The sequence below is a fragment of the Ranitomeya imitator genome, chromosome 10, assembly GCF_032444005.1.
Source record: "Ranitomeya imitator isolate aRanImi1 chromosome 10, aRanImi1.pri, whole genome shotgun sequence".
Lineage (NCBI taxonomy): Eukaryota > Metazoa > Chordata > Amphibia > Anura > Dendrobatidae > Ranitomeya > Ranitomeya imitator.
The window spans coordinates 8,910,072-8,936,772 of NC_091291.1; the positions used below are offsets into that span (position 1 = coordinate 8,910,072).

The following is a 26,701-nucleotide window of genomic DNA, read 5'->3' on the forward strand; positions in this document are numbered from 1 at the left end:
TGTTCTTTAAATGGCTCGTTAATAACCCTTTGTCCAATTAGAGCTCTGCTTGTAGCAAAATTGCCCCTCCCACGAAGAACCTCCACATTATTAGGACTCAATACCCTATAATCTAGAACTGTTCTTTAAATGGCTCGTTAAAAACCCTTTGTCCAATTAGAGTTCTGCTTGTAGCAAAATTGCCCCTCCCACGAAGAACCTTCTCATTATTAGGACTCAATACCCTATAATCTAGAACTGTTCTTTAAATGGCTCGTTAATAACCCTTTGTCCAATTAGAGCTCTGCTTGTAGCAAAATTGCCCCTCCCACGAAGAACCTCCACATTATTAGGACTCAATACCCTATAATCTAGAACTGTTCTTTAAATGGCTCGTTAAAAACCCTTTGTCCAATTAGAGTTCTGCTTGTAGCAAAATTGCCTCTCCCACGAAGAACCTCCACATTATTTTGACTTGATACCCTATAATCTACAACTGTTCTTTAAATGGCTCGTTAATAACCCTTTGTCCAATTAGAGCTCTGCTTGTAGCAAAATTGCCTCTCCCATGAAGAACCTTCTCATTTTTAGAACTTGATATCCTATAATCCAGAACTGGGCACTAGAAGACAAGCCATTCTCTTGTTTATGCACCTCATCTTTTATGGCAATAAACCACTGATTATAATAACTTATTAGTGAGCTATTACATCTAATTATTGGGTAAAGGTCTGTTCCTCTTCATACCTGTAGGTGGAAGACAACACAGTTTGTTGGAATGACTGCCGTGGTCCTTGTTTGAGTTGTCCTTCAAACTCTGCTGCGAAGTACTCATCCGTTGACTACTGTGGACTCATCAGTAAAGATGATGGTCCTTTCAGTGACTGCCACACTGTTGTTGACCCCAAGATGTACCTTGAAAACTGTGTCTATGATGTTTGCGTCAACGGTGGCTTCAAAAAGATTCTCTGTGATGCCGTCCAAGCTTATGCTGAAACTTGCCAACGTGCAGGAGTGGCTATTAAGGATTGGCGACAGGTTGCTGGATGTCGTAAGTGCAGAACGCATAGACATAAAGTTAATTTCCAAAACTGAAAAATGTATTTTTTGTAAATTGGGATGTTTTCATTATTCTTTCAGCCTTGCAGTGTCCAAGCGACAGTTCCTACCAGCTATGCGGGAAGGGCTGCCCAGCCACCTGTGAAGATACAGAAGGTCTATCTGACTGCTTAGAGCCATGTGTAGAGACCTGCCAATGTAACCCAGGATTTGTTTTAAGTGACGGGAAATGTATACCCAAATCAAATTGTGGATGTTCACATAATGGATTCACGTATGCCGCCAACGAGGCTTTCTGGAACGATAACGCATGCCAACAAAGGTGCGTCTGCAATGAGAAAACCCTAAAAGTTGAATGCAAAAACAGTCCATGTGGGCCCCAAGAAGAATGCGCCGTGAAAAACGGAATCCTGAATTGCTATCCCCGATCCTATGGTGTGTGCACGGCCTCTGGCGACCCACATTACATTTCCTTCGATGGAAGAAAGTTTGACTTCCAAGGTACTTGTGTGTACCAACTCGCCGCCTTGTGTGACAAGACTCGTGGACTAACAGATTTCGAGATCTGGGTTAGAAATCAAAATCGAGGAAATGTAAGAGTCTCCTACACAACAGGGGTTCACATCAAAGCCTATGGCCTGGAGATTGAAGCCAGTAGACAGCATCCAAATAAAGTTATGGTAAGCATGAGCACATAACATGAGAAATGTATTCAAACCTATCTTCAAGAAAAATAAAAGGTCAAGGGCCACCAGAATAATCAAAAAAGTGATCCCACCTAAAGAACTGCCATCTTGAAAAAACAATTTGAAATTTATGAGATTTAGATTTAGAATAACTTAACTTTTCAGTCTATTCTTGTTTTAAAAAATATATTTTTAAACCAAATATTTGTGAATACAAATTCTTAGAACTTCCATTGATGAACCATGAAAATTGGACCCAAGTCACTAAATATTCAAATTTTAATGTAAAGATTTGTGTTACGATCCTGATTCCTTTTTTTCTTCACTTTTTTTCCTTTTGCAGATTAACAAGACACTTATAAATTTGCCGTTTAGATTCCCCAATGGTCAACTTTCCATCTATCGCAACCCTAGTGCGGCCGTCTTCAGTTTTGGCTCTGGTGTTAAGGTCACCTTTGATTATAACAGTATTGTCAGGGTCGCCGTCCCCGGCACTTATGCCAATGCTTTGTGTGGCCTTTGTGGAAATTTTAATGGACTTCCCGGTGATGACTTAACACCCAAAGACGGAACAAGGCCAGTCGACCCCGCTACATTTGGTAAGAGCTGGAAGGTTAAGGACGTACATAGATGTAGAGATGATGGAGGTCCCGTCTGTCCTGAATTGTCATCCGAAGAGAAGAGGCAGAAAGATGGAGGCAGTGAATGTGGCCTCCTAGTGAGTCCTAATGGGCCGTTCCGGGATTGTCACTCTCGGGTGGATCCCCAGACTTTCTTCGAGGGCTGTGTATATGATTACTGCATTCTGCAGAAGCGTCAGATCGTCTTCTGTTCCGCAATGACCGTCTATGTTATGGCGTGCCAAGAAGCAGGAGGGACCGTACATCCATGGCGGAGTCAAAACTTCTGTCGTAAGTGATTTTTGTTTCTTCCAACAATATTTTATTTTTGTTCTCTTGATATTTTTATGGTTAACGCTACATATGGGCTCACCCTACATCATGTGCATGTAATGGAGGTCTGGTGGGGAGTCATTATACAGTCAGTCATAAAATTGAACAGGAGTAGAAATAATGCTGGATAGATAATATATAGATAATAGATAGATAATAGATAGAAATATGTAGATTTAGATGGATACGCAGTGCCATGATGCTTTGCCTTGTCTTGCAGCATTCCCCTGCCCCGCTCACAGCAGTTATGAGGTCTGCGCTGACCCCTGTCCGGCCACCTGTAATGGTCTCTCCAGCCCAGAAGGTTGTGACGGGAATTGCACGGAGGGTTGCGCATGCAATAACGGATTCCTTCTCAGTGGCGGACAGTGCGTCCCTATCTCCGAGTGTGGATGCAGTCACAATGGAGTCTACTATTCTGTTGGTGAGAGCGTTTTTGTTGAGGATTCATGTTCCCAGAAATGTTCCTGCGCTGAAGGTGGGATCATGACCTGCGCCCCATCACACTGCTCCCCCAATGACGAATGCAAGATACAGGATGGAGTCCTCGGCTGCTTCCCGAGAGGTTCGGCCACTTGCACGGCCACAGGGTTTTCACATTACAGGACTTTCGACAATAAAACTTATGACTTTGGTGGACGTTGCTCCTACGTGTTGGCTCAGAGCTGTGGAGAAAACACGGTGGGAGGTAATCTGAAAACGTTCCAGGTGACCATAAAACACGACAAGGAAGATTCCAGCCCCGGAAAAATCTCAAGCATCACTGTAGAAGCATATCAAAAGAGCCTGACCCTGAACCAGAAGGAAAAAGGCATCATCCAGGTAACAAGAAGAGTGCCATGTCCTTGTTCTACTTGTTTTAGGATCTTTAGGGGGCGCTCTACTCTAATAACTTTCCATTGGGAAAGTCGCCTGATCATTAGCTATTTAGTGGATCTCCAACAGCCAGGATCTCTAGTGATCAGCTGCAATCATTGAGGAAACCTGCAAGTGGTGAATTCTCCTGCAGTGCCTCCACAGGAGAAATGAGGTATTACACAGTTCAATGTAATGCAAGATCCTAAAGTGTAGGAGACCCCCCCTTTCTGACTAAATTGAGGAACACCCCATTGTTGACTCCTCACAGAAACTGATTATTTTTCTAGATTTTCTTAAAGCTGCCAAAATACTTCCATATAAAAAGAGAAAACATGTTTATGAAAGTTTGAGGGTACATCATGTAGCACAGTCCAGAGCTGCATTCATAGTTCTGTGAGTCTCTGAGCTCAAATCTGACAACATTCCCTGCTTCTTCGGCATCTGCACAGAACTTTCCATGCTGATCTGCCCAGTAAGATGCAGAGCCGTAATACCAAGCACAGAGGTAGAGCTTAACTCAGCTCAGATGAGCTCAAGATTACTTTATAAGGGGGTCGGGCAGTAATTGACTGGTTCCAGTAGCCACCAGCAGAAAAGTAACTTCCGTTCTGGAGCTTAGGTTGAGTGCAAGGATGAGAGTGGAAATACTTATGGGTAATTTGGACATATAAATGGGTTGACGGTGACTTTTCTGAATTAATTTATGAATTTTTGGATTCTTCCTAGGTCAATGGGGTGACCTCCAAGCTCCCCGTTACACTGCTGTCCGGGAAGATACGAGCAGAGATTTACGGTCAAGGTGTTATCATCAAGACTAATTTTGGACTTACTGTCACATACGACCTCAAGTCCCGTATTTCTGTTACTGTGCCTAATAACTACATGGATGGTACGTGCGGACTATGTGGCAGCTACAACGGACACGCTGAAGATGATGCCGGCACCACCTCAGAAGAAATCAATGCCTTTGGAAACAAATGGAAAGCGCTAGGAGAACCAGAACACACATGCGATGGATGTGGCGGCAGTGACAACCCTTGTCCATCCTGCCAAGAGGAAAAGAAGAAAATATTTTTACAAACTATTAATTGTGGCATCATTAGCGACCCAACCGGTCCATTTGCAAAGTGTCACTCCAAGGTCAACCCTGAATCTTATGTTAATGACTGTGTTTCCGACCTGTGCCAGACCAATGGAGAAGACAGCGGCGTTTTGTGCGACAGCGTCGCCGTTTATGCTGATGCATGCAAGCACGAAGGGGTCAAAGATATAACCTGGAGGACAGGAGATTTTTGCCGTAAGTTTATAGCCGTAAAACTATTGGATAAAGCTAAACTATATCTGTAACATAGACCCAACTTATAGTGAGTGCAGCTAATACCGATGCCCTTATCCTGCCATGGTGGGTAAGTCAAGGACCAACACGTTCCACGTTGACGAATGAAACTTTTGGACTTTATAAGGAGTGAGCCTGACATCAGTCACGAAATGCTTCTCTTTTCCTAATATACAACTTCACCTTCACTTCTATATGTCTAATTGTTTTTTTCCGCAGCTGTAAAATGTGGCCCTCACAGTCACTACGTAATCTGTGCCGATATGTGCTCCACCACCTGTGCTTCCATCTACGACACCTTTGAGTGTTCAGACCTCTGTGATGAAGGCTGCGAGTGTGATGAGGGCTACGTATTTGATGGGCAAAACTGCATACTCTTAGACCAATGTGGATGCTTTGACAATGGTCGTTACTATCAGGTATGGATTGCACTTAAGGCCGAAAAGCTTTAAAGTTGGCAATTTTGCAGATCAGGGGTGGTAAAAGAATGTTAAAAATGTCTAAATTTGTTTCCAAAGGCTAATGAAATCGAGCTGAATGATGACTGCAGCGTGGAATGTACCTGCAACCCAATTTCAGGACTAAGCTGTAAAAACACAACCTGTGCGGAAGGGGAAAAATGCCAAATTCTGAACGGTGTGAGGTCTTGCGTCAACCTTGGTGAGTCTTTATTGCAAGGAATAGACTTGGTCATCGGAAGATGACACATTGTTTAGAGTCCACCCGTTAGTTGCCCAATTGCTTATCAAGATTTTGTTTGACAATATGACCAAGCTACTTATAGAAAGAATAAATCCATAACCCCAATATGATATTTCGGTCCAACGGTAAAAAGTAGAGCTTTATCATCCTGGTTCACCAGATGGTGTATTCATTTTGAGGACATTATTTCTACTTTCCAAAAGATGCTTTTTTTATTTGTTGCATTTCAGATCCTTGCAAATCCAAGACATGTCGTGCAAAAGAGGAGTGCCAACTCCAAGATGGCCTTCCTCACTGCAAACCAGCTTACACGGGCACCTGCTGGGCTTGGGGAGATCCTCATTTTGGTACTTTTGATGGCCATAACTATGACTTCCAAGGCACCTGCAGCTACATTCTCTCTGAATATGTTGGTGATGATTCCACATTGGAACCATTCCAGGTGGTCATAAAAAATGATAACAGAGGTAGTCAAGCTGTCTCATATGTGAAGAGGACAGACGTTACAGTCTACGACACCAAAATTTCAGTTCAAGTTGGAGAATTTCCAAAAATTAGAGTAAGTGTGACATATTTTCAAGTAGTTGCAAAGTGGTCAGTTCTGGCTGTAAATATCACATAATTTTTTAACTACACCAGGTTAAGTAACTTTAATTTTATCTATGTCTTTCTAAAGGTCAATGGTGAATTAACTAATCTGCCAACCATTTTAGCTGATGGGAAGCTGAAAGTGACTCGTAGCGGACTGACTGCCACCATTGAAGCACATTTTGGTCTGGTAGTTACTTATGATTGGAACTGGCACTGCACAATAACCCTTCCAAGTAGCTACTACAACGCTGTGTCTGGTCTCTGTGGGAACTTTAACCAAGATCGAACTGATGATCAAAAATCTCCCGATGGAACCCTAGTCAACTCCATTGTAGATTGGGGTTCTTCATGGAAAGTTTACGATCAAGATCCATTCTGCTTTGACTCTTGTCCAGGCCAATGTCCAACCTGTGATGAAGCAAAGAAACGGCAGTATGTCAACGACAAAAGCTGTGGGCTCATTATGAAAGAAGATGGACCGTTCCAAGGATGCTTTTCTAAAGTGAATCCCAACAAGTTCTTTGATGCTTGCCTCTTTGATGTTTGTATGGCTGATGGGGCTCAAAACATTCTTTGCCAGTCTCTCGAGACTTATGCAACTGCTTGCCTCAGCCAAGGAGTCACGCTTCTTGACTGGCGAACACCTTCCAATTGCCGTGAGTACAAAATAAATGGTTTACCCAACGATACTGATGTTGTTAGAAATATAAATTAGGTTCCATTGAAATCTGCAACTTATATTTTTACAAAAAACAATTTCAAAAATGTTTCTTTCTTTCATCAATTACAGCCAAGACATGCGAAGATCAGAACAGCCATTATAATGCTTGTGGCAATGCTTGTCCAGCTAGCTGCTTTGATAGAAATGCCCCATCGAAATGCACAAAGCCCTGTGTAGAAACATGTGAATGTAAAGAAGGCATGGTCCTCAGTGGTGACCAATGTGTGGCCATCTCTAGCTGCGGATGTCAATACAACGGACGGTATTATGATCTCGACCAGTCCTGGTACAATGAGAAATGCAGTGTTCAGTGTAAATGTGACTCAGTTCTTGGAATTGTGGTTTGCGAAGAAACAAAATGCAAAGAAAGTGAGACTTGCACCATTAGCAATGGGGTACGAGGCTGCTATCCCAGTAAGTACACCATGTGCATAGCCTCAGGTGATCCACATTATACCACGTTTGATAAGAGGAAAATAGACTTTATGGGAACGTGTATCTACCAGCTGGTAGGTGTAACATCACAGGACTCATCACTGCCCAAATTCACGGTCAAGGTTCAGAATGACCACCGTGGTAACAAGGCCGTGTCCTTCACCAAAGATGTGATATTGGAGGTCAACAACATAACAATAACTATGAGTAAAGACCATCCAAGAAAGATCAAGGTAAGAAGACTTTGTTAGAAGACATATCAAATAGCATACAAATCAGAAACTATTGATAATGGATTAAAATGGTGACTGATTGACCCTATTGACATTGATTCTGATGGTGCTGGTTAGGGTTTTATTAAGGCTTCTAAGATCTTGTTGGCAAGTATAGTAAAGCTGAGCTCTACTTCTTTTCAAAATTGGTGGAAACCTTGGTGAAACCCTTAAGGAGCCTAGTCATCGTGTTGACTAGCAATTATAATAGAGAAATAGTAGATAATGAAAATAATTAGACGTAAGACCTCATAAACTTGGCCGTAAAAGGGATCAATAGAGATCTTCACTATAGCCATAGTCTAACCTCAAATAAAGTCGGTAATGAACTCTTCAGTGATCAACATGTAATGGTTACAATGGTCCAAGTTGCACCCAATGGAGGAGGCAAGAATATAGAAGCAAGAGTCCAAGCCAAGTCTTCGTAGAACCAAGTAAAATTTAGTTAATGCTTAATATAGTCACGATGATCAACCCATAACACAATCTCACATGGGAAGTCCTCCTTTCCTTGACTTAAAGTAGACACATTTTAATGTAGTAAAATAAGTGTTGATCTTTCTGAACCTCCATTTCTATTTGAGGCTGCATTGAAATCTCAAAACTTCCACGGATGAAGCGCAGAAACTCTTTTCACAGAAAAAAAAAATGAATTCACGAAATTCTTACAAAAATTTGAGGATAAAAATTGATCAAAACGTAAATGATGGCACACCATGTTTCGGTTGACCATGGATTCAACTTCTTTCAAGACATGAATCGAAGCGAGTTCCTTTTACTGATGTAGCCTGAAATAGAAGTGGAGGTTCAGAAACATCAAGCATTAGATCTAGGGAAGAACATGGTGCCTCACAGAGGTACCATATGACAGCACATCAAGTGCCTACCTATCCATAATACAGAACCTCATCTCATCTTTCTACAGGTCAATGGTGTCATTGTGGACCTTCCCTACCATTCTTTAACGCTCATAGCCTTCATCTCGGGGAATGACATTGTCATCAAGACAAAATTTGAACTGCTTTTGACCTTTGATGGATGGAGCTATGTACGAGTTATACTACCAATCACCTACAGGGGGGCTGTCGATGGTTTATGTGGAAACAACAATGGAGACCCGAGTGATGACTTTAACACGCGAGATGGAGAAACAGCCAAGAGTCCAGAAGAATTTGGGAAACGATGGAAAGTGGGAGAGGTAGAAGGATGTGAAAAAGTATGTTCCGATTGCCCCAAATGCACCGAGGTGGAGAGGGAACCTTACAAGAGTGACCAGTATTGTGGACTTCTCACCAAACCAGATGGACCCTTCAGTCAATGCCATCAGTCTGTCGACCCAACTTCTTACTTTGATGACTGCCTATTCGATGCATGTGCTTACAAGGGTCTTCAGTCCATTGTCTGTGACAACATTGCATCTTATGTTTCTGAGTGTCAAAGAAATGGTTCAATGGTCAAAGAATGGAGGACGCCAACTTTCTGTGGTAAGTCGGTCTTTCATAGTGGATACACAACAATATAGTATCCATGAATTTAACTTAAAAATCACTAAGCCCCATAGAACGTCTGTCTTCCTGAATGGATTTGCTGTAGTTATATGAGTCCACTTTTTCATTTACAGAACTCATCTGCCCCCCGAATAGTCATTACGACCTTCTCGGAGATAACTGTCCCGTCACCTGTTTGGGTCTTATATCTCCACCGACCTGTGATAAGTCATTCACTGAAGGTTGCTACTGTGATAATGGCTTTGTGCTGAGTGGAGATGACTGTGTGCCTATTGCAGAGTGCGGCTGCGCGTATGAAAATATCTATTATAAGGCTGGTCAAGAATTCTTCACCAATGATCTCTGCCAGAAGAAATGTGCATGTGGGAACAACGGCATCACCACGTGCCGGGACCATAGCTGTGGTGCCAATGAAGCATGCAAAGTGGTGGATGGTGTCCTGGGCTGTCACGCTACAGAGAGAGGTCAATGTATAGCATGGGGAGATCCTCACTATATCACCTTCGATAAAGTCTACTATGACATGCAGGGCACCTGTCGCTACACTTTTCTCAAAATTGATACCAAACTAGTCTCATATTCGGTGATAGTGGAAAATGAGCCATATGGAAATGTTGCGGTTACCAAATCTGTCACTGTGACCATAGAAGACTACGTCATACACCTGGAGAGAGGAAAAGCCTGGACCATTGAGGTACGTTAGTTAGCTGGGAAATATTTGAGATGTTACAATATAATAATGTAATAAAAAGAGCCGAGAAAAAAAATGAATAAAATACAATTAATGCTGAATATTTTCCTATAAATCAATATATGAATCTTTTCAGCTCTTTCTGCTCTATTAGTTGATATCGAGAGAGAGACTGATTGGAGTCGATGAGAGATTTTTATTTTTTATTTTATAGTTAAACAAAGAAAGATACAACCTTCCGTTAGATTCCCGAAAACACCAATTCTGGATCAACGAAGAAGGAAATAATGTAATTATTCACACTAAATATGGCATCACGCTGCTTTTTGACCGTCAGTTCTATGTTTCTGCCTGGGTTCCCAGCTCCTATGCCGGACTCACTCAAGGCCTCTGTGGAAATTTCAACAAAGACAGGAATGATGACTTCCGCCTTCCAAACGGCACCGTTGCTGACCTGGCGGCATTTGCGGAGTCCTGGGCAGTGGGTGGAGAGAGGTCGGGCTGTAGTGGGTGTTCAGGCGACCATTGTTTCACCTGTGATGAAGTGACAACGACTGAGGCTAAGTCACCCACCAAATGTGGCGTGATCACCGATCCACAAGGTCCCTTTAAGGACTGTCACGCCCTGATGCCTCCAGAAATGTATGCCAAGAGCTGCGTGTTTGACCTTTGCGCCAGTGGGGATAGAGCGGATGCCCTGTGCGCCAGCCTACAAACCTACGCGTCCTTGTGCCAAGACAGAGGCGTGAAAATAGGATCCTGGAGGGACGTCGCCGGCTGCCGTAAGTCTCCTACAGTCTTCGTGGATATTGTGATTGGTTTCTGAAGGATGTCAGCAAAATAATGTCCTAGGAAGAAAGGTTCTCCAAAAGATACAGTTCTCAAGGCGTTACATGCTCACTAATCCATAACTTGTCTTTCTGGGATTCTTTGCAGCTCTTCCTTGTCGGGCTAATAGTCACTACTCGCTGTGCACGCAGACCTGCCGCTTCACCTGTCACAGTCTCCGGGCTCCAAGCTCCTGCAGTGAAAACTGCTTTGAGGGTTGCGAGTGCGATGATGGATATATGTTCGATGGGGAGAACTGTGTGACACTGGAAACTTGTGGGTGTCACCTCAATGGACGGTATCTAAAAGTAAGAAAAATTTGTGTTGCACTTTTTGGAAGTTTTATACTTAATATTTTAATACCTAACATAATAATATGTGATAGTCAGTGCCATATCTAAAGTCCGATTTTCCCCGGCGTGAAATTAGGACCTGGGCCCTCTCTTGCATGTTGATCAGATGCATTGTCCCATGTAGCATTGTATATCCTATTGCAGCAATGTTACTCACTTAGGAGCGAAATTAGTATTACAGGAACAACCTCTGTTTAAATTCCAGTTGGTTTATTTCAGTCCTCATAAACCGCATCATGGGAATCTCAAATTCAGCCCTTGTCCAGCACAAAGTAAAACATATTTCTCATTTTTAGGGACTCTATAGAGACAGGGTCTGTTCCGCAGGATTGGCGCATAGCAAATGTGGTGCCAATATTCAAAAAGGGCTCTAAAAGTGAACCTGGAAATTATAGGCCAGTAAGTCTAACCTCTATTGTTGGTAAAATATTTGAAGGGTTTCTGAGGGATGTTATTCTGGATTATCTCAATGAGAATAACTGTTTAACTCCATATCAGCATGGGTTTATGAGAAATCGCTCCTGTCAAACCAATCTAATCAGTTTTTATGAAGAGGTAAGCTATAGACTGGACCACGGTGAGTCATTGGACGTGGTATATCTCGATTTTTCCAAAGCGTTTGATACCGTGCCGCACAAGAGGTTGGTACACAAAATGAGAATGCTTGGTCTGGGGGAAAATGTGTGTAAATGGGTTAGTAACTGGCTTAGTGATAGAAAGCAGAGGGTGGTTATAAATGGTATAGTCTCTAACTGGGTCGCTGTGACCAGTGGGGTACCGCAGGGGTCAGTATTGGGACCTGTTCTCTTCAACATATTCATTAATGATCTGGTAGAAGGTTTACACAGTAAAATATCGATATTTGCAGATGATACAAAACTATGTAAAGCAGTTAATACAAGAGAAGATAGTATTCTGCTACAGATGGATCTGGATAAGTTGGAAACTTGGGCTGAAAGGTGGCAGATGAGGTTTAACAATGATAAATGTAAGGTTATACACATGGGAAGAAGGAATCAATATCACCATTACACACTGAACGGGAAACCACTGGGTAAATCTGACAGGGAGAAGGACTTGGGGATCCTAGTTAATGATAAACTTACCTGGAGCAGCCAGTGCCAGGCAGCAGCTGCCAAGGCAAACAGGATCATGGGGTGCATTAAAAGAGGTCTGGATACACATGATGAGAGCATTATACTGCCTCTGTACAAATCCCTAGTTAGACCGCACATGGAGTACTGTGTCCAGTTTTGGGCACCGGTGCTCAGGAAGGATATAATGGAACTAGAGAGAGTACAAAGGAGGGCAACAAAATTAATAAAGGGGATGGGAGAACTACAATACCCAGATAGATTAGCGAAATTAGGATTATTTAGTCTAGAAAAAAGACGACTGAGGGGCGATCTAATAACCATCTATAAGTATATAAGGGGACAATACAAATATCTCGCTGAGGATCTGTTTATACCAAGGAAGGTGACGGGCACAAGGGGGCATTCTTTGCGTCTGGAGGAGAGAAGGTTTTTCCACCAACATAGAAGAGGATTCTTTACTGTTAGGGCAGTGAGAATCTGGAATTGCTTGCCTGAGGAGGTGGTGATGGCGAACTCAGTCGAGGGGTTCAAGAGAGGCCTGGATGTCTTCCTGGAGCAGAACAATATTGTATCATACAATTATTAGGTTCTGTAGAAGGACTTAGATCTGGGTATTTATTATGATGGAATATAGGCTGAACTGGATGGACAAATGTCTTTTTTCGGCCTTACTAACTATGTTACTATGTTACTATAAAATAACAAATCCATACAATAGAGCTGGTTAGTTTGTCTGGCTTAGAGTCCAGTTTCATAGTCCTTTAGCAAAGGCACTCAATCCAGGAGGTCTGCACACCTCCATACACAAAGCCACGTGTCAGATAAACAGGTCCTATCTTACAATGTGAATCACACCCAGGGGTGGAGATATGGTGAGCAGCCATTTCACTCTAACTGTTCAGCTGCACACAAATAAAGCTGGCTCTAACATGGCCAATTAACCCCTCTTAGTACTATGTGTACTAGAGCATTACTCCAGGTTTATATCACTGAGGATATGCACCTCTGTGATACATATCACCCATCCACTTTGTGTTCAGGAGCCACCTTACACTATAAAGACATACATATCCCCTCAAGTGATAATGTCACCCATTCTGTGCCCCCTCCTGTAATAATGTTCCTCATTATGGGTCCACTCCTGTTATAATCTCCCCATTCTGGGCCCCTTTCTGTAACAATGGTCCCATCCTGTACTCCTTCCTGTCACAGTGTCCTCTGTCATAGCTCCTTCCTGTAATTATATACCCCGTCCTTGGCCCCTTCCTGTGATAATATCCTCCATCCTGGACCTCCATCCTTGGACGCACATCCAGTTGAAATAGGCACTGACATTGTCAGACCCCACTAAGGCATTGTCCCAGTCGCAGATGCACCATCTGCGACTGTGATCGTTACATCCCTAATGATAGATACATATAAGATAGATAGAACATTCTCTTCATACAAATAATGTTTTTCTTTTTTCAGGGTAATGAGAGTGTAGTAAGTGACGACTGCAGTCAGCAATGTTCTTGCATCCCTGGAGTTGGAGTGCGATGCCATTCTATGAGCTGCTCCGATGATGAGAGTTGTGATATTTTCGATGGTGTTAGGACATGTGTTAAGAAAGGTGAGTTTGTTGCGATAACAGTATTAATGCTGTTTCTAGAAAACATGAGACATTCCAGGGAGATAAGGAATTAATTAGAGCAATGTCATGCTGCTGCAATGCAGGTAGGGGCAGGTTTCGCAAGATGGCAGTAGAGAGGAACCTAAACAGAGCTGGGCTGCAGTGCAGCAGTGAGGCTACCACAGGTGGCAGCAGAATAGTCAAACAAGCCAGGTCAAATCCTAGACTGTACCGCAGTACCAAAGGAATAAACAAATTCGCAGTCAGAGACAAGCCAGGGGATCAGTAATGGTCAGGAGCGGATAAGCCAAAAGACAAAGGACAGAAACAGGTCAGGATATAAGCCAAGACAAAACCAGGGAGTCTGCACACTAAAGGGAAACACTTTAAGACGGGAAGAGGGGAAAAGCGAGACACGGGTTCAGACAGCAAATGCAGCAGGACAAATCAGAGTCAGCTGCAGCAGCCCTAGGCAAAAACTATAATTGACATCGCCTGCAGGAATCAGCGGTGATAAACAGCCAACCTGAACCCAGACAGAGGCTGAGAAAGGTTAACTCTTGAGATGTCCAGACTGGGAAAAAGGGAAAACAGGACTCGAAACCTAGCCTGGATCATGACAAGCAAATTTGATGAAACTCACATATTTACAAGACTTTTGACTCATCTCTCCTATTATCTTCCAAGTGCACAAATGGCACCTTCTGGCTTTTGCAGCAGCTGATTGACCTTTTCTTTTCTTGGTCCTTTAGTCTCTCCTACATTTTATGTAGTTCACTTTAGATACCATAGTTTTATATACAAAGTTATCAACCTTTATGCACCTCATTTGTTTCCTGAAAACTTTTAGATCCATGCATGGAGAAAAAGTGTCATTTGAAGGAGACCTGCCAAGTCCAAGATGGAAAGGCGGTATGCGTCCCGAATTACACAGGCCTATGTTGGGCGTGGGGAGATCCTCATTTCCACACCTTGGATGAAAAAGACTTCAGCTTCCAAGGCACATGCAGCTACATCCTCTCACAATATACTGGGACCGATTCCAGCCTGGAGCAATTCCAGATCATCATAAAGAACGATAACCGGGGAACCCAAGATGCCTCGTATGTCCGGAAGATGGAGTTTACCATGTATGCCACTAAAATCAGCGTTGAAGTTGGAGAATTCCCCAACATACGAGTAAGTTGTAAAAATGTGAAAACAGAATACAGAAACCTGAAATTACTAATTTCTTAAAGTTGTAGGTCGACTACTTCTGTAACTGCCATAGGAAAGAGGGGAAGCGCTCTACCTCTGTAACTGCCATAGGAGAGAGGGGAAGCTCTCTAACCTCTGTAACTGCCATAGGAGAGAGCGGGGAAGCTCTTTACCTCTGTAACTGCCATAGGAGAGAGGGGAAGCTCTCTACCTCTGTAACTGCCATAGGAGAGAGGGGAAGCTCTCTAACCTCTGTAACTGCCATAGGGGAGAGAGGGGAAGCTCTCTAACCTCTGTAACTGCCATAGGAGAGAGGGGAAGCTCTCTAACCTCTGTAACTGTCATAGGAGAGAGGGGAAGCTCTCTACCTCTGTAACTGCCATAGGATAGAGGGGAAGCTCTCTACCTATGTAACTGCCATAGGAGAGAGGGGAAGCTCTCTACCTCTGTAACTGTCATAGGAGAGAGGGGAAGCTCTCTAACCTCTGTAACTGCCATAGGATAGAGGGGAAGCTCTCTCCCTCTGTAACTGCCATAGGAGAGAGGGGAAGCTCTCTACCTCTCTAACTGCCATAGGAGAGAGAGGGGAAGCTCTCTAACCTCTGTAACTGCCATATGAGAGAGAGGGGAAGCTCTCTAACCTCTGTAACTGCCATAGGAGAGAGAGGAGACGCTCTCTAACCTCTGTAACTGCCATAGGAGAGAGGGGAAGCTCTCTAACCTCTGTAACTGCCATACGAGAGAGGGGAAGCTCTGTACCTCTGTAACTGTCATAGGAGAGAGAGGGGAAGCTCTCTACCTCTGTAACTGCCATAGCAGAGAGGGGAAGATTGCTACCTCTGTAACTGCCATGGGAGAGAGAGGGGAAGCTCTCTACCTCTGTAACTGCCATAGGAGAGAGAGGGGAAGCTCTCTAACCTCTGTAACTGCCATAGGAGAGAGAGGGGAAGCTCTCTACCTCTGTAACTGCCATAGGAGAGAGAGGGGAAGCTCTCTAACCTCTGTAACTGCCATAGGAGAGAGAGGGGAAGCTCTCTAACCTCTGTAACTGCCATAGGAGAGAGGGAAGATTGCTACCTCTGTAACTGCCGTAGGAGAGAGCGGGGAAGCTCTCTACCTCTGTAACTGCCATAGGAGAGAGAGGAGAAGATTGCTACCTCTGTAACTGCCATGGGAGAGGGAGGAAGCTCTCTACCTCTGTAACTGCCATAGGAGAGAGAGGGGAAGCTCTGTACCTCTTTAACTGCCATAGGATAGAGGGGAAGCTCTCTATCTCTGTAACTGCCATAGGAGAGGGGGGTAGCTCTCTACTTCTATAACTGTCATAGGAGATGGGGGAAACTCTCTACTTCTATAACTGTCATAGGATAGATAGGGTAAGCTCTGTACCTCTTTAACTGCCATAGGATAGAGGGGAAGCTCTCTACCTCTGTAACTGCCATAGGAGAGGGGGGAAGCTCTCTACCTCTGTAACTGTTATAGGATAGAGGGGAAGCTCTCTACCTCTGTAACTGTTATAGGATAGAGGGGAAGCTCTCTACCTCTGTAAATGCCATAGGCGAGGGGGGAAGCTCTCTACCTCTGTAAGAGCCATAGGATAGAGGGGAAGCTCTCTACCTCTGTAACTGCCATAGGATAGAGGGGAAGCTCCCTACCTCTGTAACTGCCATAGGATAGAAGGGAAGCTCTACCTCTGCAACTGCCATAGGAGAGGGGGGAAGCTCTCTACCTCTGTAAATGCCATGGGATAGAGAGGAAGCTCTCTACCTCTGTAAGTGCCATAGGATAGAGGGGAAGCTCTCTACCTCTGTAAGTGCCATAGGATAGAGGGGAAGCTCTCTACCTCTGTAACTGCCATAGGAGAGAGGGGAAGCTCTCTACCTCTGTAACTGCCATGGGATAGAGGGGAAGCTCTCTACCTCTGTAACTGCCATAGTATATACTGTGTTTATCGAAAGGAAAGTTTCACCATTATCACAGAAGGGGATTCTTTACTGTAAGAGCAGTGTTACTTTGTAACTGTCTGGTACAGGATGTGTTGATGGAATCATTGAGCAAACACTAGTAGGGCTTGGATGCTCCTCTTAAAAAAAAAGTACTGAATGTAATTAATACTAGATATATGGAGGTGGGACTTGATAAAGGGATTTAATATAGAATCAGTAAGGAATTTTTGTCCAAAAATTGGGCAATGGGACCTCCTCACTGAGAGCTTTGCCTTCTTTAAGATCAACATGGTCGTAATGTAGGCTAGACCTAATGGACATGTGTCTTTTTTCAACCTTGTCAAGTAAGTATTAATTCACAATCCAGATCCACCTACTTCCCGCTTAACAACTAAGACTCACAAAAAGTGGCAATTATTTTATGAAATGTGTATGAAATGTTAACATCTTTCACGCAGGTTAATGGTGAGATAACAAATTTGCCCGCAAGTCTGGCTGAAGGGAAAATCAGAGTAAGTCGCAGTGGACTGACAGCAACAGTGGAGACTAAATCTGGCGTGACCGCTACTTTCGATTGGAACTGGCACGCTAAAGTATCCATACCCAGTAGCTACTACAATGTTGTGTCTGGTCTTTGTGGAAACTTCAACCAAGATCAGAATGATGATCATCAATCCCCCAATGGAACCCTGGTCAACTCCATTGTAGACTGGGCAGCTTCATGGAAAGTTTACGATCGAGATCCATTCTGCTTTGACTCTTGTCCAGGCCAATGTCCAACATGTGAAGAAAGCAAGAGGAAACTTTATGGAGGAGATGATAACTGTGGCCTCATGTTGAAAAAAGATGGACCTTTCCGAGACTGTATCTCCATCATCAATCCGGATAAGTTCTTTGATGGCTGTCTCTATGATGTCTGTACCAATGACGGAGCTAGAGTTATTCTTTGTCAAGCTCTGGAGTCATATGCAAGTACATGCATGAGTCAAGGAATAATGATCGGTGACTGGAGAACGTCCTCTAATTGCCGTAAGTTCTACTTAAAGTGAATTTCATGGTTCAAGTTTCAATTTTCAGATGTTGCTCATTTTTATCCCATATTGATTTTACCATTTGTTTTGTTCTTTCTAGCAAAAATATGTGAAGATCCAAACAGTCACTACAATGCCTGTGGAAATGCTTGTCCGGCAAGTTGCGCGGACAAAGGTGCTCCTGCAAAATGCACAAAACCATGCGTAGAAACATGTGAATGCAATACGGACATGGTCCTCAGTGGTGACAGTTGTGTTCCGACCACAAGCTGCGGATGTCAACATAATGGAAGATATTATGATCCTCACCAGACATGGTACAATGAAAACTGCAATGTGCAATGTAATTGTGATCCAGATCTGGCCCAGGTGGTCTGCAAGTCGATAAGATGCAAAGATAGTGAGACTTGCAGCATTGTCAGTGGTGTACGAGGCTGCTATCCTAAGGATTCTTCCATCTGCATAGCCTCTGGTGATCCTCATTATACCACATTTGATAAAAAGAAAGTAGACTTTATGGGTACTTGTATCTACCAGCTTGTAGGTGTAACTGTCCCATCGTTGACCCAGTTCTTGATCAAGGTTAAGAACGAACACCGTGGTAACAAAGCCGTGTCCTTCACCAAAGATGTCATAATGGAGATCAACAACACAACAATAACCATGAGTAAAGACTACCCCAGAAGGATGAAGGTAAAACATATAATTTTTATTGAAATTATAAGCAAAAAAGATGAAATCCCATTCAAAAATGAAAAAAACAAGTTTGGCCCAAAAGGGTTATCTTATGTAGCTCTTGACAGGACCCTTGTTTACAGAAAAGAACCATTGGTTATGATCTTCCAGTAGGCTTATTTTACCCATGAATTGATTAAATAGGAAGCCATCACTATTTTTGACTCGTTATTGGGAAAGACCAATCCTGTTAACTGTGAAACATAGAGCTGAAGTTCCAATCATTTGGATATTTTGGTTCTATTTGTGGGTCAAGCATAATTAGTGCCATGGGATGGGTCTAAAAACTGGAGTTTCAAATGGACTTGTTTAGGATGTTGTTTAATATGGTGATGGGAATAGATATGTTATTGGTCTCACGTACAGTATGTAACCTTTTAATTATTTTCAATAGGTCAATGGACGTTTTGTAGCATTACCCTTCAGTTTTAAGTCCAAGAACCTTGTGGCCTTCATATCTGGAAAACATACAGTAGTCAAGGCCAATATTGGCCTGACCTTAAGTTTTGATGGTTGGAGCTATGCTACTGTAAGGCTGCCAAATACTTACAAAGGAGCTGTCAATGGTCTATGTGGAAACAACAATGGAGACCCTGAAGATGATTTCATCCTACGAGAAGGAGGGAGAGCCAGAAATCCAGAAGAATTTGGAAAGCACTGGAAAGTGGAAGAAGTGCAAGGATGTGAAGATGTTTGTGTAGATTGCCCCAAGTGTAATGCGGCTGATAAAAAAGTTTACAAGAGTGACCAATATTGTGGACTTCTCATCAAACCCAATGGACCCTTCAGTCAATGCCATGAGTTTATCGATCCAAGTTCCTTCTTTGATGACTGCGTATTTGATGCGTGTGCTTACAAGGGTCTTCAGTCCGTTGTCTGTGACAACTTTGCATCTTATGTTTCTGAATGTCAGAGAAATGGTTCAATGGTCAAGGAATGGAGGACACCAACTTTCTGCCGTAAGTTGTCTTTCTTAATGGATACCCAACTAAGATAACACTCTTGATGAGAAGTTTGGAATTGTTTAAAAAATAGTGTATCTTCCAGAATAGATTTGCTGTATTTATATGAGTCTACTTTTTCATTTACAGAACTTAACTGCCCTCCGAATAGTCATTACAACCTTCTTGGAGATGGATGTCCAGTCACCTGTTTTGGTCTTACATCTCCACCGACCTGTGATAAGTCCTTCACCGAAGGTTGTTACTGTGATGATGGCTTTATACTGAGTGGAGATGACTGTGTGCCTATTGCAGAGTGCGGCTGCGCGTATGAAAATGTCTATTATACCTTGGGTCAAGAATTCTTCACCGATGATCTCTGCAAGAAGAAATGTACATGTGGGAACAACGGCATCACCACCTGCCAGGACCATAGATGTGGCGCTAATGAAATGTGCAAAGTGGTGGATGGTGTCCTGGGCTGTCATGCTAAAGAGCTGGGTCAGTGTATAGCATGGGGAGATCCTCACTACATCACCTTTGATAATGTCTACTATGACATGCAGGGCATCTGTAGCTACACTCTTGTCAGGGTGAAAAAAGTCAAGTTGGAGGTGACAGTGGAAAATGAGCCATATGGAAACGTTGCTGTTACCAAATCTGTCACAGTGACCATAGGAAGCCATATCATACACCTCGGGAGAGGAGGAACCTGGACCATTGAGGTTGGTACAACCATTACACTGTTAACATCACCAACTTGTGATCATTTTTGTCTATATGACTATGTGAAGTCATGTTTTTAAAAAAAATGTATGACACATTTTTGTTTTCTCTTTAATTTTTAGGTCAATGGAGAGCGGTATAATGTCCCTTGTAAATCACGGCAACGAGAATACTGGATAACCCAAGAAGGAAATAATGTAATTTTACAGACCATCCATGGTTTTAAGGTACTATTCGACCATCAGTACTTTGTTGCAGTCTGGGTACCCAGCTCATATGCTGGACATACGGAAGGCCTGTGTGGAAACTACAATAAGAACTCGGGCGATGATTTCCGTCTTCCAAATGGCACCATTGTCACTGACTTTGCCTTATTTACTGAGTCCTGGACAGTGGCTAGACACGGATCGACCTGCAGCGGATGTTCTGGTAGTCAATGTCCAACCTGTAGTGAAGTTGCAATCACTGAAGCTAATTCTCCCACCAAATGTGGAATTATTGCAGACCCTCAAGGTCCATTTAAGGACTGCCATGCCCTGGTGCCTCCAGAAAGATATGGAAAGAGTTGTGTATTCGATGTTTGTGCCGGACGTGGTGGTCAGGAGGCCCTATGTGCTAATTTGCAAACCTACACAGCATTGTGCCAAGAAAAAGGAGCCAGAGTTCAACCTTGGAGAGAAATTGCCGGCTGCTGTAAGTCATGCGTAATATTAATTTTCCAAAATTAGACTTGACGTCAGTTCTTCATATTTTCCTGGCGTGACCGAAAAGCTCATCCCTATAACTAATTATCACCCTTGATACATACATACACATTCCTAGTCTTTTCCATAGGTCTGGCATAAAGGTTGAGAGTCCAAAGTTGAACTTTACTAACTGTTGTGAGGCAGGACGTAAGTTGGATATTCCAACTTTTCGCCATTTTTGCCTTTAGATCTTCGATCTGTGGTCTGCAAGCTGATTTAATAATCTTCATTGCGTGAAGAGAAGATCGATAAATGGACAAATGTTTCTTATGTTCCTCTGGCCTTTTGGTATTTTATATCATATGACCACAACTTCTCCAGTCACGTATTATGCCTTCTCCTTTCAGCCTTTACATGTCAAGCCAACAGTCACTACTCTCAATGTACCCAGACATGTGGGGTCACTTGCTATGGCCTCCTAGCTCCAACTACTTGCACCGACAGATGTTTTGAGGGATGTGAGTGTGACCCTGGATATGTATTTGATGGGAAGAACTGTGTGACAATAGACCATTGCGGATGTTTGCATAATGGAAGGTACCTGAAGGTGAGAAATGAATCTAGATGGCGTACGGGCTTATGACTTGTGAACCGGAAGGACAGAATTAGAAATAAAATATTTTGTGTATTTTAAAATATGTTTTACTACTTTTTAGACAAATGAAAGTGTGAAAAATGAGGACTGCAGTCAAGAATGCACTTGTGATCCTAAGTTGGGGCTTACTTGTCATAATTGGACATGTGCCGCAGATGAGAAATGTCAACTTTTGGATGGTGTGAGGTCTTGTGTCAGTACAGGTAAGTGCAGCGAGGTCCTAAGGACTATGTAATCGTTGACTTGACATGTGATGGATTTTTAGATGTTCTGGGGAAGGACAATTGGCACAACGAGATGACCAGCTTCAAATGTTTATACTTCAGACAAGTGGTGATACAGAACCCAAAAAAAATGTAACCTTCGCCCTCCACATTTTTGTATATTTCCAGATCCTTGCAAGTTTAAGACATGTCGTTTGAAGGAGACCTGCAAAGTTCAAGATGACAAAGCGGCGTGTGTCCCAAATTACAATGGCTTGTGTTGGGCATGGGGTGATCCTCACTTCCGCACATTCGATGAGAAAGACTTCAGCTTCCAAGGCACCTGCAGCTACATCCTTGCTAAATACTCTGGGGAAGATCCCACCCTGGAACCATTCCAGGTCGTCATAAAGAATGAAAACAGAGGAATCCAAGCTGCTTCGTTTGTCAGGAGGATGGAAACTACTATTTATAACACCAAAATCAGTGTTCAAGTTGGAGAATTCCCCAAAATCCGAGTAAGATTTTAAAAATATTTACTTCTCAATGGAAAAAAAAAATTGAAAAGTATTGCAATAAATTGTGTTTTTGGTAGTAGTCTACTGTGAATTCGTAAAGTTCAAAATAGTCTTCCTATTCCATCTCGATTAACGGTCAGGATCCTGTAACGACTATCTGTACAGGGTTGGTTAAGATGGTAGGTGTGGAAAATTAGTTGATAGGACAACCTCTTTAAGGAATAATAACTCCAGGTAGAATCTAGATCATGGAAACTGTGACCCCCATAATGATCACATCTCAGTATCAAATATTAGATGGTCAATGCTCAAAATGCTCAGTGAACTTTTACTTCTTCACGCAGATTGATGATGAAATGACGAACTTGCCTGTGAGTCTAGCCAATGGAAAACTGAATGTCCATCGTAGTGGATTGACGGCTATTATTGAGGCTGAATCTGGATTGACCGCAACTTTCGACTGGAATTGGCATGCAACTGTAGGAATTCCCAGCAGTTACCATAATGCTGTGTCTGGTCTCTGTGGAAATTTCAATCTAGATCCAAATGATGACCAAATGTCCCCCAATGGAACCCTGGTCAACTCTACCGAAGAATTCGGATCTTCATGGAAAGTCTATGATCGCGATCCATTTTGCTTTGACTCTTGTACAGGCCATTGTCCAACCTGTGCTGAAAACAAAAAGGAACTTTATGGTGGAAATGATTATTGTGGCGTGCTATTCAAAAAAGATGGACCTTTCCGAGATTGTATCCCCAAAGTCAGTCCAATTAAGTTCTTTGATGCTTGTCTTTTTGATGTCTGCATGAATGATGGAGCTAGAAATATTCTGTGTCAAACCCTAGAAACATATGCAAGTACTTGTCTGAACCAAGCAATTAAGATCTTTGACTGGAGAACACCTTCAAGCTGTCGTAAGTACTTGTTTATTCTTTGTGGTCTTCCATAATGATCCTAGAGTCAGAATTTTCTTTCCAATGTGACCACTTTCCGGTTGAAAATTTAATATATTTTAATATTTTTTTCTTAATAATTAAAACGTATGCTTTTGTGTCCACCAAAGTAAAAGGAATTCTGAAATATTCTAAGATTCATGGAACTCAAATTATGTGTTAAAACTTCTTATTTTCTGCAACTTTGCTGCATAGAGACAGACTGACAGTGGTGGTAGAATCTCCTGATTATCATTAAAAGATGGTGTCAGCAGAGTAGTCTCTGTTTTATTAGTGGACAGGGTCAACAGAGTCATCTCATTATTATTGGAAAAAAGAGTCAATAGAGTCATCTTATTATTATTCTAGGGCCGGGTAAGAAGAGTATATTTATAGGATGGGGTCAAAAGGGTCATCTCATTATAATTAAATCATTGGGACCACTAATTCATCTAATTTGATGTTGGGGGTCAGCAGAATCATCTGATTATCTTTTGAGGACAAGGTCAGCAGAGTCATCTCACTATCATTATAAGAAAGAGTTAGCAGAGTCATCCCATTCTCATTAATGGGCAGGGTCAGCAGAGTCATCTCATTCTCATTAAAGGGATGGGTCAGCAGAGTCATCTCGTTCTCATTAGAAGAAAGAGTTAGCAGAGCCATCTCTTTATCATGAGACGATAGAATCAGCAGAGTCATCTCATTGGAGGACAGAGTCAGCAGAGTAATTTCTCTATCATTAGTGGGCAGGGTCAGCAGAGTCATCTCATTCTCAATAGAAGATAGAGTCATTAGTCTTCTCATTATCATTTTATAAAACTTTTGGGAATTTTTACATAATTAAAAGTAACTTTAATATTCTAAGATTTATGGAACTCAAACTATGTGTTAAAACTTCTTATTTTCTGCAACTTTGCTGCATAGAGACAGACTGACAGTGGTGGTAGAATCTCCTGATTATCATTAAAAGGTGGTGTCAGCAGAGTAGTCTCTGTTTTATTAGTGGACAGGGTCAACAGAGTCATCTCATTATTATTGGAAAAAAGAGTCAATTGAGTCATCTTATTATTACTCTAGGGCCGGGTAAGAAGAGTACATTTATAGGATGGGGTCAAAAGGATCATCTCATTATAATTAAATGATTGGGACCGCTAATTCATCTAATTTGATGTTGGAGTCAGCAGAATCATCTGATTATCTTTTGAGGACAAGGTCAGCAGAGTCATCTCACTATCATTAGAGTATGGGGTCAGTTTAGTCACTTTATTGTCATCATCAGGGTCACCAGAGTCATTTCATACTTATTATAAGAAAGAGTTAGCAGAGTCATCTCATTCTCATTAGTGGGCAGGGTCAGCAGAGTCATCTCATTCTCATTAAAGGGATGGGTCAGCAGAGGCATCTCATTCTCATTAGAAGAAAGAGTTAGCAGACTCATCTCATTCTCATTAGTGGGCAGGGTCAGCAGAGTCATCTCATTCTCATTAAAGGGATGGGTCAGCAGAGGCATCTCATTCTCATTAGAAGAAAGAGTTAGCAGACTCATCTCATTCTCATTAGTGGGCAGGGTCAGCAGAGTCATCTCATTCTCATTAAAGCGATGGGTCAGCAGAGGCATCTCATTCTCATTAGAAGAAAGAGTTAGCAGAGCCATCTCTTTATCATGAGACGATAGAATCAGCAGAGTCATCTCATTGGAGGACAGAGTCAGCAGAGTAATTTCTCTATCATTAGTGGGCAGGGTCAGCAGCGACATCTCATTCTCAATAGAAGATAGAGTCATTAGTCTTCTCATTATCATTTTATAAAACCTTTGGGAATTTTTACAAAATTAAAAGTAACTTTTTACAACATAAACAAAATATGACAAGTTAAAGCTCAATGTTTTATCAAGTACAGGATTTGGAGCAGGATGGGCAGTGGTTTTCTCATTGATGCTTTTTGTATCTCTGTGTCACGTGCTGCCTTCCCAGGTCAGGCACCAAACGTAGAACAGTTTTTCCTGGATTGCCCTTTGATTTTCTCTGCAGGATTGCATTTCTGTTAATTAAACTTTCCTTATTGTGTTTCAGCTAAGTTGTGCGAGGATAAGAACAGCCATTATAACGCCTGTGGCAATGCTTGTCCTGCCAGTTGTACAGACAGAAACGCTCCAGCAATATGCACAAAGCCCTGTGTGGAAACGTGTGAATGCAATGAACACATGGTCCTCAGTGGGAATAATTGTGTTCCCGTCTCCAGCTGTGGATGTCAACACAATGGCCGATATTACAAGCCTAAAGAGACCTGGTCCAATGAGAAATGCAGCGTCATCTGCAATTGCGACCCAATACTTGGAATGGTGAATTGTCAAGACACCAGTTGTAAAGACACTGAGACTTGTATGGTGGTCCACGGGAAACGTGGCTGCTATCCAACAGAGTATTCCACTTGCGTGGCTTCCGGGGATCCCCATTATCTAACTTTTGATAGCAAAAGATTTCCATACATGGGAAGCTGTATTTACCAACTAGTAAAGGTGAAATCCAATGATTCGTCACTGGTCCAATTCGAAATCGTTGTAGAGAACGATCACCGAAGTAACAAAGCCGTGTCCTTCACCAAGGAGGTAACACTGAACGTCTACAACACAACGATAACCATGAGCAAAGACCACCCGCAACAGATAAAGGTACGGAGAAACATATATAATCATAGAGATTTACACACATGAGATGAAAAGAGAGAAAGATAGATAGATAGATAATAGACATATAATAGACGGATCTTAGATAGCTAGATAGATAGATAATAGATGGATAGATAGATAATAGACATATAATAGATGGATTATAGATAGATAGATAGATAGATAGATAATAGACATATAATAGATGGATCTTAGATAGATAGATAGATAGATAGATAGATAGATAGATAGATAGATAGATAGATAGATAGATAGATAGATAGATAAATATCCAAGGAGAAAAAGGAAAATGCGGCACTCACCCAGGTAGATTGCGAATCAAAGTCCTTTATTCATCATAACGTAACAACGGACATAGTAAGGAGAGGCGGCTGGGAGAGATCAGCGGTGCGGGGAGAAAGAACAGGACTACGATCGTTTCGCGCTTGTGACATGGCATGGCATGGCATGACATGGACCCGTGGAAGCGCACAAGCGCGAAACGATCGTAGTCCTGTTCTTTCTCCCCGCACCGCTGATCTCTCCCAGCCGCCTCTCCTTACTATGTCCGTTGTTACGTTATGATGAATAAAGGACTTTGATTCGCAATCTACCTGGGTGAGTGCCGCATTTTCCTTTTTCTCCTTGGATATTTGTTCACTGCTTTTTATGCTGAGCACCACCCGAACATTGCAAACTATATACGTGCTATAGGAGTCTTGCAGTGGAATCCTCAGGCTGCGGCTACACCGCCTGCTGCGATAACACCTAGTGCCGTTCA

At 42.4% G+C, this 26,701-nt stretch overlaps 1 protein-coding gene across 1 annotated transcript in view; it reads left to right on the plus strand.

The window, feature by feature from the left end:
- LOC138651736 (IgGFc-binding protein-like) overlaps positions 1-26,701 on the plus strand; it is a 40,078-nt gene that overhangs the window by 5,040 nt on the left and 8,337 nt on the right. Inside the window, exons 4-29 of the mRNA XM_069742182.1 lie at positions 733-1,030; positions 1,120-1,718; positions 2,068-2,635; positions 2,898-3,499; positions 4,262-4,832; positions 5,091-5,290; positions 5,390-5,531; positions 5,804-6,132; positions 6,250-6,820; positions 6,955-7,553; positions 8,518-9,076; positions 9,214-9,794; positions 10,006-10,573; positions 10,728-10,927; positions 13,540-13,681; positions 14,532-14,860; positions 17,283-17,853; positions 17,956-18,548; positions 18,985-19,549; positions 19,682-20,256; positions 20,380-20,950; positions 21,351-21,550; positions 21,660-21,801; positions 21,991-22,319; positions 22,664-23,234; positions 25,325-25,923. Of these exons, the coding sequence (XP_069598283.1) occupies positions 733-1,030; positions 1,120-1,718; positions 2,068-2,635; positions 2,898-3,499; positions 4,262-4,832; positions 5,091-5,290; positions 5,390-5,531; positions 5,804-6,132; positions 6,250-6,820; positions 6,955-7,553; positions 8,518-9,076; positions 9,214-9,794; positions 10,006-10,573; positions 10,728-10,927; positions 13,540-13,681; positions 14,532-14,860; positions 17,283-17,853; positions 17,956-18,548; positions 18,985-19,549; positions 19,682-20,256; positions 20,380-20,950; positions 21,351-21,550; positions 21,660-21,801; positions 21,991-22,319; positions 22,664-23,234; positions 25,325-25,923 (11,574 nt within the window). The remainder of the gene's footprint in view (positions 1-732; positions 1,031-1,119; positions 1,719-2,067; positions 2,636-2,897; positions 3,500-4,261; positions 4,833-5,090; positions 5,291-5,389; positions 5,532-5,803; positions 6,133-6,249; positions 6,821-6,954; positions 7,554-8,517; positions 9,077-9,213; positions 9,795-10,005; positions 10,574-10,727; positions 10,928-13,539; positions 13,682-14,531; positions 14,861-17,282; positions 17,854-17,955; positions 18,549-18,984; positions 19,550-19,681; positions 20,257-20,379; positions 20,951-21,350; positions 21,551-21,659; positions 21,802-21,990; positions 22,320-22,663; positions 23,235-25,324; positions 25,924-26,701) is intronic.